The following is a 14,071-nucleotide window of genomic DNA, read 5'->3' on the forward strand; positions in this document are numbered from 1 at the left end:
TCCTGATTGATAAATTACAATTGTTCAGAAATATGACAAAAATCACTTGGAATAGTGCTGGCATTTTATTGCGTGGGTGGGAAGTTCTGTTAGTCTATTCAGAACTGTTAGTAAACTCTATCAATATTGCAGAAAATATAAAATAAATGATACTAAAAACAGGCCTCGCTCTTAAGAAGCAAGTGAGGGAGATGGAGCATGTTCTTAAGGAAAAACCTCCAAACTGATTCTGTGAATGTAGTAACTAACACAGATGAAAGCAGCAGAAATATAAATACTGGAGAATGGAGGCCCAGGAGAAAGGTTGTGGTTAGTCCAGTGATGGTTTCCTGAGGTTCATGCACTTTTTTTTTTTTTAAGGTTTATTTATTTGAGAGAGAGAGACAGTGCACGAGCAAGAGGAAGGGGAGGGGCAGAAGGAGAGGGAGAAGCAGACTCTCTGCTGAGCAGGGAGCCCAATGTGGGGCTTGAACCCAGGACCCGGGGATTATGACCTGAGCCGAAGGCAGATGCTTAACTGACTGAGCCACCCAGGTGCCCCCGTTCATGCACTCTGAATAAAGTTTATCTTTCATCCCTTTTGGAAAATTCTCAGCCAAAAATTCTATCTGCAAATACTGCTTCTGCTCTTATCTCACTCTCCTTTCCTTCTGGGACTCCAATTACATGTATGTTGGACTGTTTGTGTCCCATGAGTCTCTTACAGTCTGTTCTTTCCATTCTGTTTTCTTTGTTCTTCCTCTGTTTGGATAGTTTCTATTAATCTGTCTTTGAGTTCATTAACTCGGTCTTTTGTTGTGTCTGCTCTACTTTTATTGTGTCTAGTTAATCTCATTCCAATGTTCTTAATTTTAGATATTATATTTTTCCGTTGTAAAATGCACATCTTATTTTTAGATTCCAATTCTATATTAAAATTATCCAACCTTTTATCCATTTTTAATCTTTTCCTCTAATGTATTCATTATACTTATTTTAAAGTTTTTTTCTGTTAACTCTAAATGTGGATCATTTATTTTTTACTTTATTTTTTAAAAAGATTTATTTATTTGAGGGAGTGAGCTTATGCAAGTGGGTGGAGGGGCAGAGGGACAGGGAAAGGGGGAAAGTCTCAAGCCAACTCCTTTCTGAGCATGGAGCCCTACATCGGACTTGATCTCACCACCCTGAGATCATGACCTGGGCTGAAATCAAGAGTCCAACACTTTACTGAATGAGCCACCCAGGCACCCCTAAATGTGGATAAGTATGCTTCTATTATCTATTTTCTTCTCTCAGCTACTGGCCATATTTTTGTTTCTTCAGATGTTTCATAATTTTTTATTTTAGCTGGACATTATTATAAAGGAATGGAATCCTAGAAACTGAAGTTATTATCCCCTCATTCCTGCACTGCCCTTGCACCCACCCCTCCCGGCCACCAGCAGTGGATTCACTCTTTCCTGTATTAGGCAGGGAGGGTGAAATATTATCACCCCAGTCCAATCAGGAATTGAGTTTTCGTTAGATTCAGTCCACCTCAACTTTCAAATGTCTCAAGGATGAGAGCTATCCTGTATTTGTTGCAGGCCCCTCCTCACAGCAGGACTTTATCTTCTAAGCACTGTCAGGTTGCATGAGATTTCACTCACCCTAGTTCCCTAGTTTCCTGAGCTACCCCAGCACTCAGCAAGCATCTCATGGAGAAAAACAGCAGTATGTTTGGAATTGTTCTAGATTCCTATCTGTCATGCCAACCTGCATGACTGTTAAAAGTTCTACTGATTTACTCTCCTCCAGGAGAATCCCTTTGCCTAAGTCAAGTCCAATATTCAACCCTTCAGACTTGGCAAATATCCCCAGGGAAGAAAACAGCCGATGATCTCAGTTCACATAAATGGGCTCTTTCTTCAATGGAATTTTAGGTCATCTAGTCCTTGTTACTTCCACATGTCTCTGATGTTTTAAAATATATATATATTTGTACTCTCATTTTTTCCTGTTGTTGCAGTGGGAGTGATGGCTGGCACTACTTACTACATTCTACTTGGAAGCAGAAGTCTTTGCATAATTTTTTAATTATAAAATAAAAACATAGATTCAGAAAGCCACACAAAACAAATGTGTAGTTTAATGTGTTATTATAAGGAAAGCCCATCACCCAGGCCAAGAAATATAACTTTGCCCGCCACACTGGAAGCCCGCCCATGTGTCCCTTTCTTTTTTTTTTTTTTTTTTAAGATTTTTTTTTTTTAATTTATTTATTGAGAGAGAGAATGATAGAGAGAGAGCATGAGAGGGTGGAGGGTCAGAGGGAGAAGCAGACTCCCCGCTGAGCAGGGAGCCCGATGCGGGACTCGATCCTGGGACTCCAGGATCATGACCTGAGCCGAAGGCAGTTGCTTAACCAACTGAGCCACCCAGGCGCCCCCATGTGTCCCTTTCTAAACTCAATGCCTTCTTCCCCACAGGATAACCATTATCTTGATTTTTACAGTAATTGCCTCCTTGAGTTTCTTTATAGTTTTTCCCACCCAAGTGTGCATCCCTTACTTTTGTTCATTATAATTTTTTTAAAGTCTCCTTTTATCTACAGGTTTTTTTCTCCATTTCCCCTTTCCTCTTGTCTCCCCACAATTCATCTTTTAGAACCTGGGGCATCTGACCTGCAATTTCCCCCACAACATGGATTTGACTGACTAGACACTCATAGTGTAGTTCAACACACTGGTCTGTCCTCTGTACGTTCCACAAATTGGCAGCTGGATCCAGAAGTTTGATCAGGCCACATTTGGTCCCTTTGGCAAAACTACAGAAGGTGGTATGTTAGCAGCTGCTAATTATTAATGCCTAAGTCCATTTATTTACTGAGTGTTGCAAAATGGTTATATTCAATCATTTATTTTCTTTTATTGGGACATTTTTAAAAAGAAAGAATCCTAGGGGTGCCTGGGTGGCTCAACTGGTTGAGAGGCTGGCTCCTGACTTTGGCTCAGGTCATGATCCCAGGGTCCTGAGACTGAGCCCTGCATTGGGCCCCGTGCTCAGTGGGGAGTCTGATTCAGGACTCTCTCTCTCCCTCTGCACCCCTCCCCTCATGCCCTCTCTCTCTAAAATAAATAAATAAATCTTAAAAAAAACCAAACAACCATCTTCTTATCGACTGTTTTGTACTCATTTCATATGTGATACAGTTCATACAAGAAAGGTTGGGCATATGTGTGCTTCTTTCACTTTATTTACTAGTACTCAAGATTATAAATTCATTCCCTGTGATCTTCTGAAGGCAACTAAATAGGGTTTTTTCTTTTAAATGTCAGTAGCAACTCATAGATTTAAATATATTTATTGGATTTTAATCAGTCACAATTATTATCTCTTTTAACTGTCCCATCTTTGGTCAAGTGAGAACATCTTCAAGTTTTCTCTTGAGTCTTTTTGACATCTCCTAGTCTTTGATAGGTTGCTTGCTATCTGGTAGGACAGGCTAGCCCAGGCTTATCTATACATTTCCTGTCCTAAATCTGGAATCAGACATTTCTCCAAGAAGCCCTCATTTCTTTTAGGGAAATGGAACTTCAAGATACAATCTAGGAATAGAGCTATTCACTGCCACTAGTTGGTCATTATGTCTAGGCTTCTTCAGTTGACAGAGCTAGAATATAATTTTATTTTTAATGAGGAACTTAATTCAAATTGAAATTCAGGACTACAAGGTCTTTTACTTAACTTCTTCTATTTTACGTTTATATTCTTCCATATCAAGAACCCTAGTTTTCAAGAACACAGGAGATGACAGAATTAGGATAATCCATACCCATTTCCTTTATTCCACATTAAACATATAGCAGTCTCAGATGAGCAATACTATCACTTCACTATCCCTGAGAACAATTAAAATTCTTTTTGCATATCTCTGTCCCATTCTCCTCCCACTTTTGAAAATATTTGTACATTTCACCAACTGACATGTAGCCAGTGCATGCTACTCTCTCTTTTAACCCCTATTTACTCAGAATTCTCTGATTCACTGTATGTTTCATGCTCACCCTCCATCAATGTCTCTAGTAATTTTGTCTGAAGCTTGTTCTATAGTAGATTACTCAGTAAGGACTCATGGGAACAATATTCCAATTTCTTACATGTTAATAGTTTGTCTGTGCCCTTCATACTTCAAAGTCATTTTCTCTAGGTATAAAATCCTTAGCTTACATTTTGTTTGAATATCTTATATGTTATCCCATTTTCCTCTAGCATAAAATATTGCTTTCAAAAAGTATGATAGTAATCTAAATTTCTTTCCTGTATAAATAACATGTACTTTTTTGTTGATTGACTAAGGAATTAGTTTCTTCAAAGTCCAGTAATTTTATTGGAATATATCTCTCAGTGTTGATTGTTCTAGGTCAGTAGTCAGAGGATATAGTGTATTCTTTCAATAAATAATTTCAATTTTTTTTATTAGAACAGGAAAATAATTTTGAATTATAGTTATTAGCACTTGTTCCATTCCTTTGCTTTGGTTTGCTTCCTCATGGACTCCTATCATCTATATTGGATTTTTACCTATCTTCAATATTTGTTGCTATCTCACATATCCTTTTTATTTCTTTTTTATATTTTGACTTTAAAATATTTCCTCTTTCACCTTCTATTTGTCTTCTGGCATTATCTGTTTTGTTTACTTGTTCTAGTTTAATCTTCATTCTGAAGTGATTTTTCCTCTTATTTCTAATATTTTTCTGAGTTTTGTCATCTCATATCTGGGTTTTTCAAATTCTGGCTTATGTAGTGTTTTCATATCTTATATCATTTTCCTAATGTCTTTTATTACATTGTGAAATAGTTGATTACAGTTTTGATCTGTTCTCTGGGTATGTCTTTCTGCTGTGCTTTTATTGTCTATAGAGATGTTATTCTGCTGCTTATTCTCTCATCTATTAACTTTGTATTGGATCTAACCTCAATACTCTGCTGTTGTTCATTTTTATATGAAATGAGTTTTCCTGAGGAGTGGTTCATGGTAATTTTCTAACTTCATGGAACTCTTTCTAGTTTTTTCATATAGTGTTAAAAAAGTATAGTGGTTTGCCTCCTGAGATTTATTGGCTTTATTCACTGGTCCTCCTTTTATCTTGGCCTTCTCTTCTCACTGCATATTAATCTTGTCTTGCTCAATTTTGATCCTGCACCCAGAAGTGTGGGCCCTGTTCTGGAAGGTCATACTACTGGTCAGTTTTGAGGGTTCCTAGAGACTAGATGGCTCCAGCCCAGCTGGTTCTCAACTACAGTGGCTTTGCACCACTCCTCTCTCCACCTGGGGTATTTGGCAATGTCTAGAGACTTCTGGTGTCACAACCAGGTGTGTGCTACTGGCAATTAGTGGGTAGAGGCCAAGGATGCTGCTAAACATCTGCCAATGCACAGGACAGCCCCCACAACAAAGAATTACCTGGCCCAAAATGGCAATAGTACTGAGGTTCAGCAACTATCTTCTAAGTCCTTCAGATCTTATTATAGGTCCCTTGCACTTACTCTATATTGGGATTGAGCAAAACCCTTCTTAGTTTCAGCTGTTGGTCATAAATTTTCCCTTCACTCTTTCTAGTAAATATATATTGTCTATTTTGGGGTTCTTCTGTTCTTAGATCTGTCACACTTCTGATTGCTTCTCTGTATTTTCTCCTGCATAGACACTCATATCCTGCAGGTCTTGTGGCTTTTGGTACTTTGCCTTTGCCCATTGATATTTTGGTGTTTATGGGAATACCCTCTTCCTTAGTTATATTTTAAATGTTGTCCATAGTTTTTTTTTTTTTTTTAAGTTATGGTAAAATTTACCACCAATTTACATTAAATTTACCACTGTAACCATTTTTAAGTGTAGAGTTCAGCAGTGTTAGGTACATTCACACTGTTATCCAACCAAGTTCCATAATTTATCCATAGGTTTTTAGTTTTGCTATCTATTACTCTGTTTTTATGTGGGAATTTGGAGAGATTAAAGAATTATGCTGGTGTTGCTATCTTCCCAGAATCCTTTTGCATAGAGTTTTGAAAGTAGAGAAATAAGTTTCTTAACAGAAAAATAAGAAGAAATAGCTTTCAAGAATTACCTGCAACTTTATCTCTATTTAAGACAGTTAAACTCTTCAACTTAAACATGGTAACCCAACTAGTAAATGCTATTTGAAAAATTCTGAAGAGTCATGAAACATTTAAGAAGTGAGGATGAAATATGGAATGTTCTTGCTATTAATCATTAACACATGAGACTCCAAAATCTAATCTCTAGGACAGAATGACAAACTGATGGAGCAAGAAATTAAGAATAGAATCTATTTCACTAAAATTAACTGATTTGTAAAAGTATAAATTAAACTTCCACAGCCAACCCAGATTTCCCTAAGTACACTTCAAGAATTAATGAGAATCCATATACAAAATACTTTGGGGTATTTATAAGATGGGCTAGACAAAGTATTATTACTTCAATCATTTTTTTTTGGAGGAAGTCTGGGCAGTCATACATTAAGTACTGGGGGAAAAAATCAGAACAGATTTCAGAAGTGCTATGCTTAATTTCATATATGGAATAAAATTTAGAATATGATTCCAACTCTTCAGTTAGGCTCTATCGGTATAACAAATAGTTTGAAAAATCAGGTTATATCTTTCATCTTCCTAGACCCTTAAGATCATCTGAAAACTTTTCCCCTAAAGCCCATGGGATATCCACTGAATGGTGCCATCCCTGGCATCCTAACCTGTTTCCTTTAAAGAGCCCTTTATATTCTTTTCCTTTATTTATTTACTTATTAGTTTCAGAGGTAGAGTTTAGTGATTCATCAGTTGCAGATAACACCCAGTGCTCATTACATCAAGTGGCCTCCTTAATGCCCAACACCCAGTTACCTCATTCGCCTAACCACCTCACCTCCAGCAACTCTCAGTTTGTTTCTTATAGTTAAGAGTCTCTTATGGTTTGTCTCCCTCTCTGATTTCATCTTGTTTTATTTTTCCTTCCCTTCCCCTATGATCCTGTTTTGTTTCTTAAATTCCACTTATGAGTGAAATCATATTGAAATGATATAATTGTCTTTCTCTGATTAACTTATTTCACTTAGCATAATACCCTCTAGTTCCATTCACGTCATTGCAAATGGTAAGATTTCATTTTTTTGATGGCTGAGTAATATTCCATTACACACACACACACACACACACCATATCTTCTTTATCCATTCATCTGCCGATGGACATCTGAGCTCTTTTCATATTTTGGCTATTGTGGACATTGCTGCTATAAACACTGGGGTACAGGTGCCCCTTCAGATCACTATGTTTGCATCCTTTGGGTAAATACCCTTTATATTCTTTTAAAAAATTGAAAATGACTTAAAAAAATCACCTCTCAACAATGTTGAGGCAAGACACGCCATCCTGGCCACCCACAGCATAGAGAAAGCCTCCGAGCACTGCCACACCAACACTTGTCCTGCAGGTGCTTGTAGGAGCCACATCACTGCTCCACTGGTTTGTTTTGGGGTCATACCTGCAGAGAACATAGTAAGAGCAGAGTTTGTATTACACAAAGAAAGCCTGGCTATATTTACATATTCTATACTCTTTCCTCTAAATATGGGCTGATTGATAACTAAAGCATATGAAAAGCTAATTTAGGTTTTATTTTTTAAACTTAATTTTTACTTATACAAGTCACAGATGAATATATTTTCTTTAAAACTTTTTTTCAGAATGTTATAGGTAAACCTAAATTTTCCTTTGAGTTCCATCAATTTCTGGTCTCTTCCCATTGTGACCTGGTGTATGTCCTTCAAGACTTTTCAGTAAAATACTTTTAAATAGGTATATTTAGATGCAAGTATGTTTTCTTTACATAAATAATACCACACAGTAGGCACAGCTTTTTTACTCAACATACTTCTGAGATCTATCCATGCTAATAATGTTCTAGATTTTTCCAGCATTTCATTATTGTGTGTTCCATTACATATTCCTGTTGATGTATCCTTACATTGTGTCTGACATTTTGCTATTAAAAACAGTGATTACCATTGTATATTTCTCTTTGTGCAAATAGATGATGACAAGTAGAATCATGGGGCACAGAGTAGAGTCATTGTCAATTTAAAAAATATACTGTCAAAAAAAACTATCAAATTGCTCTTTGTGTAATTATATCAATTTTATTTGTTTTCAATTTCATTAGTTCTTTCTCTTTTTTCTATTTAATTTCTTTTTTTCTATTTTCTTGGGTTTTGTTGCTCTTTTTGTAACTTCATGATTTAAAAGCATGATTTATTTTCTCATCTTTCTTATTTTCAAATGAATGCATATTAAGTTAAAATGCACTATAAATTTGCCTCTGAATACTACCTTAGTTGCATTCCACACATTTTGATATATTTGGGCTTAATTGTTATTAAGTTGTAAATATTTAATAATTTCTATTCTTATTTCTTTTTCTCAATTTATTTTTTATTTTTTATATTTTCAATTTTTTTTTTTCTAAGATTTTATTTATTTGAGAGAGAGCGAGAGAATGAGAGAGAGCATGGCGGGGGAGGGTCAGAGGGAGAAGCCGACTCCCTGCTGAGCAGGGAGCCCATATGGGACTCAATCCCTTGAGCTGGAGGCAGTCACTTAACCAACTGAGCCACCCAGGCACTCATATTTTCAATTTTTTTAAAAGTAGGCTCTCGGGCGCCTGGGTGGCTCAGTTGGTTAAGCAACTGCCTTCAGCTCAGGTCATGATCCCAGGGTCCTGGGATCGAGTCCCGCATCAGGCTCCCTGCTCTGCGGGGAGCCTGCTTCTCCCTCTCCCACTCCCCCTGCTTGTGTTCCCTCTCTCGCTGTGTCTCTCTCTGTCAAATAAATAAATAAAATCTTTAAAAAAAAAAAAAAAAAAAAGTAGGCTCTCTGCCCAATGTGAGGCTTGAACTCACAACCCTGAAATCAAGAGTTGCATGCTCTACCAACTGAGCCACCCAGGCATCTCTAACTCTATTTTTTTAAGTGTGCTTTTTTTTTTTTTTTTAACTTCTATGGAGTTGATTCCTCTGTTTCCTTTTTCAGCTATACAAACTATACCTCTAGATCTTTTCTATTTTTTATTTTTATTTTTTAAAGATTTTATTTATTTATTTGACAGAGAGAGAAACAGTGAGAGAGGGAACCCAAGCAGGGGGAGTGGAAGAGGGAGAAGCAGGCTTCCTGCTGAGCAGGGAGCCCAATGTGGGACTTGATCCCAGGGCCCTAGGATCATGAACTGAGCCGAAGGCAGACACTTAATGACTGAGCCACTCAGGTGCCCCTACCTCTAGATCTTTTAATGCTGCAGGATGTCACAGACATTTTTAGGAAATACCAAGAATCACTGTAAATCCCAGTTTAATGAAAAAGGGAATATGAAAGCAAGAAACTAGAACAATTATCGTAGCATTCCAATGTGCCAGGCACTATGATAGATATGGGAAAAGACATTTTAACAATGATAGCCAATCAGATATGTATGTTCAAAATATTTATGAAAAGGCAGAGGAATGAGTAACTAATTGTGTGGTGTCAGAGGCTTTATGTAGGAAATAACATTTGAGTCTTGGAGAGATAATCCAGGGAAGAAAGAATAGCATGCATATGGGTAGGCAAAGAGGAATAAAAGAATTTAGTGTGTCCAAGGAACTACAGGCAATTTGGTGGATCTGGAGTAGCATTAGGGAACAGTGGTGTGGCTGGGGGAGACAGACTGCAAAAATAGGTCAGGCGGAGGTTACATCATGAAGAACTTGTACGTCATGCTAAGGGGTCAAGGCTGCCAACTAGTGCCACAAATGTAACACTAAAGGAGCAAATCATATTTGTTTCCTAGTTAACATCTCAAATGCAAAAAATATTCAAATTGACCTTACTTACCTTTCAACACTATTGAGATAAGAGGATCCATCATGGCCTCCTACTGCATATAGCAGATCATCAAGAACACTGACCCCAACTCCACATCGCCTTTTGCTCATTGAAGCTACCATTCGCCATTCATTGGTCTGTGGATCATATCGTTCAACACTAGAAATGGCATCTCCACTGCACCAGCCACCGACTGGGGAAGTAAGAGAAGTGGTCAGGAGAATACCTGTCCTAATGCACAGAATGTATCACTCATTGCAAAACTTTAAATTGTGACCTAATGCTTGGACTTACCAAATATGTCTAGAAGCAGGTCAAAACATAAGTCATGACTTTTACTTATGCTACTGGGGTTGCTATAATCTTTAATTTTCTAAATAAGTTAGTATTAGGTCCATTTTATAGAGGAGGGCAAAGACACTAATTTAAATGAGATTGAGAAATAATGTAGCATTTAATGGATAGAGCACTGAATTTAGGTAGAAAACTGGGGTTTGACTGTAACCTCTACTAAGCAATATGATCTTGGGAATATCTTGTAAACTACCTTATTTGTAAAATAAAGAATAAAAATTTAAAAGTGAAATAATATATACATGAAACTGCTTTCTAAAGAATAAAACACTACATAAATGTAATTTGTTATTGAAAACCAAAAGAACTAAAACCTGACAAAAAAATAACAAGCATTGGTGATGTGGAGAAAAGGGAATCCTCATACACTTGCAGTGTATTCCTCATACTAGTGGAAATGCAAACTGGTGCAGCCACTCTGGAAAACAGTATGGAGGTTCCTCAAAAAATTAAAAATAGAACTACCATACAATCCAGCATTCCCACTTCTGGATATTTATCCAAAGAAAATGAAAACACCAATTCAAAGAGATATATGAACCCCTATGTTCAATGTGGCATTATTTACAACAGCCAAGATATGAAAGCAACATAAGGGTCTACTGATAAATGAATGGATACCACATACACAACTGAATATTACTCAGCCATAAAAAAGAAGGAAATCTTGCCATTTGCGACAACATAGTTGGATCTAGAGGGATCCAACTAAGTGAAATAAGTCAGATACAGAAAGACAAATAGAACACAATTTCACTTATGTGGAATCTAAAAAACAAAACAAACACACAAAACAAAACAGAAACAAACTCATAGATATAGGAAACAAACGTTGGTTACCAGAGTGGAGGTTTATGGGGTGGCTGAAATAGGTAAAGAGGATTAAGAGGTATAAACTTCCAATATAAAATAAATTAGTTATGGGCATGTAATGTGTAGCATAGGGAATACAGTCAATAATATTGTAGTAACTTTGTGTGGTGACACATGGTAAAACAAGGATTATTTCGTAATGCATAAAAAATATCAAATCACTATGATGTATACCTGAAACTAACAAGATATTATATGCTAATTATACTTAAAAAAAAACTATAAATCAGAAGCCTAGGTTTGTTTATTCTAGTAGGGGAAGGGATTTTGACTCATCTATTCATGGTCTCTTTATAGTCCTCTTGTGACCAAAAATAATATAAAAATTCTTATGATATATGCTACAAAATACTTTCTGCATAATCTTAAGCCTGTACTGAATTCTATATTATCCAACATGACATATAAGGTCAGAAAACTTTTTTTAAAAACTACATTTTTCATAACCAGAATGACAGAAGTCAAACTGAGTTCCATAGAGCTTCTTGGAGAACTGAGTACGACCTGAAAAAAAGTGTGGTTATAGCAGATACATTTAATTTGTTATTCTTTCAAATCATCTCTATTCCAATCCAAAATAAGAGCTACATTCTGGAGCTTAAAAAGTTAAGTAAGGATACTTTAATCTCAAGACATCTGAAAAATAATGGTTTCTATAATGTTTTCTAATCTTATTCTAGATGGATGTGAAAACTTACTTCTTTATTTCAAATCTCAATGTGCTGTATACATTTTATTTTTTATGGTTTCATTTAAATCAGAATATTCAAATAATACCAAATCACAGTAGGGTGGGGGATGGGCTAGATGGGTGATGGGTATTAAGGAGGACACTTGTGATGAGCACTGGGTGTTGTATGTAAATGATGAATGACTGAATTCTACTCTAGAAACCAATATTGCACCTTCATGTTAACTAATTAAAATAAAAACATACTAAATCATAGTAAGTTTGTGTATATTAATTTTAATTCTTTTTTTTTTTTTTAATTTATTTATTTGAGAGAGAGAATGAGAGAGAGCACATGAGAGGGGGGAGGGTCAGAGGGAGAAGCAGACTCCCTCCCGAGCAGGGAGCCCGATGCGGGACTCGATCTAGGGACTCCAGGATCATGACCTGAGCCGAAGGCAGTCACCCAAGCAACTGAGCCACCCAGGCGCCCTTTAATTTTAATTCTGTTCTAGGATATATGCCAGGAGTTTCAATGTCAGAGAAAACATCTTAAAATCCAAAATAAAATTTGGCTGCAAATGTGAGGGTTATAAGCATTCAAGACAAATCAAATAGCCTAACCACCAAACCTTGGGCACAATTTTACAATGGGAGCCATTAAAACCAACTTTTTTTGGATTATCTGGCTCCAAATCAAATTATTACCACTTCATAAATTGTGTCCTCTGATACTAACAACAACAACAAAAAAACAGGTCTTTAGGAAAGAAAATTTCAATATTTCCTGTGACGTGGGGAACAAGAAAAGGAAAGCATCAATTCCACTGTCTCATGGCAACTTTACCTGTATTATGATTTCTGAGGCAACAAGTGATGATATAGTTGGGACAGAACTAGTTAAGTTATTATAAGCTAAGTATAGCTGTATTTAGCAAAATAAAGTGTATGCATGTCCTTGCCATGAGAATGCTCAATTTGAGTTAAGAAATGTACCTAAGGAAAAATATTGCTGAAAAACAAACAAAGAAACATGGTGAGATGTTGACTCTAAAAAAAATTACTTCAAAGACAGATTTGGTCAAAAAGTATTACCTTAAAGAAGGCAACTTTTAGAAAGTATCTGAAATAAGGATCACTGAACTGTGAAAACCTAAAAAAACCCTCAACAAAACAGAAACACAAAATGATAAGCATCAATAAGTCTAATGGAAAACAAGAGGACAGGCCAGAAGATATCAGGAGAAGTAAAATGCTCCTGAGTAAAAAATTACTAAGATTATAGATTTGATCTTAGGTTTCCAGGGTTTCCACAGAGTGGAGAATTGGTAATTTGGCATTCTAAAGATAATGAAAACAAAATTGCAGTAAAAACCAAAAGAAATTGAAGATTAAGCTTTACTAAAGTAGAGACAGATAGGTCAAGATCTAAAATAATGTCAGTGAACAGTATCACTCAAGAATGATATTCAGATCTGGAAAACATAAAAAGACAGAGAAAGCTGGGAAAAACCAAAGCAGCTGTAAAGGAAAAGACCTAATGGCTCTTCTCTACAAATGAAAATGTAAAGCTTCATAGTGTAAAAAAAGATGGTAGATAATTTAACTTTTCTTCTTTATATTTTTCTGTTTCTTTTTAAAGATTTTTATTTATTTATTGAGAGAGAGAGAGAATGATAGAGAGCATGAGAGGGAGGAGGGTCAGAGGGAGAAGCAGACTCCCTGCTAAGCTGGGAGCCCGATGCGGGACTCAATCCTGGGACTCCAGGATCATGACCTGAGCCGAAGGCAGTTGCTTAACCAACTGAGCCACCCAGGCGCCCCTTATATTTTTTTGTTAATCAAAATTTCTTATTTATTTGAGAGAGAGCACGCATGAGTGTGTGTGTGCATGGGCATGCATGGGGGAGGGGCAGAGAAAAAGGGGGAGAGAGAACCCCAAGCAAGCTTTGCCCCCCAGTGAAGCCCCACACCAGGTTTGATCTCATGACCTGAAGATCACGACCTAAGCCGAAATCAAGAGTCAGGCGCCCAACTGCCTGAGCCACCCAGGTACCGTGTTAATCAAAATTTTTATACCACATATATATTATCAGAAAAATAAAGGTGTTATTTATTTTAAAAGATTTTATCCATTCATTTGAGAGAGAGAGAGTGTGTACTAGTGGGGGGAGGGGCAGAAGGAGAGGGAGAGCAGAGTGTGGAGCCTGATGTGGGGCCCAATCCCAGGACTCCGAGATCATGACCTGAGCTGAAGTCAGATGCTTA

General features: G+C 36.7%; 1 protein-coding gene across 1 annotated transcript in view; it reads right to left on the bottom strand.

Annotated features, from left to right (window-relative positions):
* The window catches only part of KLHL20 (kelch like family member 20), a 56,186-nt gene that overhangs the window by 7,408 nt on the left and 34,707 nt on the right, over positions 1–14,071 (bottom strand). Inside the window, exons 7-8 of the mRNA XM_021682618.1 lie at positions 9,916–10,099; positions 7,391–7,534 (exon numbers count right to left, since the gene is read on the bottom strand). Coding sequence (XP_021538293.1) covers positions 7,391–7,534; positions 9,916–10,099 — 328 coding nt within the window. The remainder of the gene's footprint in view (positions 1–7,390; positions 7,535–9,915; positions 10,100–14,071) is intronic.

Source organism: Neomonachus schauinslandi, chromosome 6, assembly GCF_002201575.2.
Source record: "Neomonachus schauinslandi chromosome 6, ASM220157v2, whole genome shotgun sequence".
Taxonomy (NCBI): Eukaryota; Metazoa; Chordata; class Mammalia; order Carnivora; family Phocidae; genus Neomonachus; species Neomonachus schauinslandi.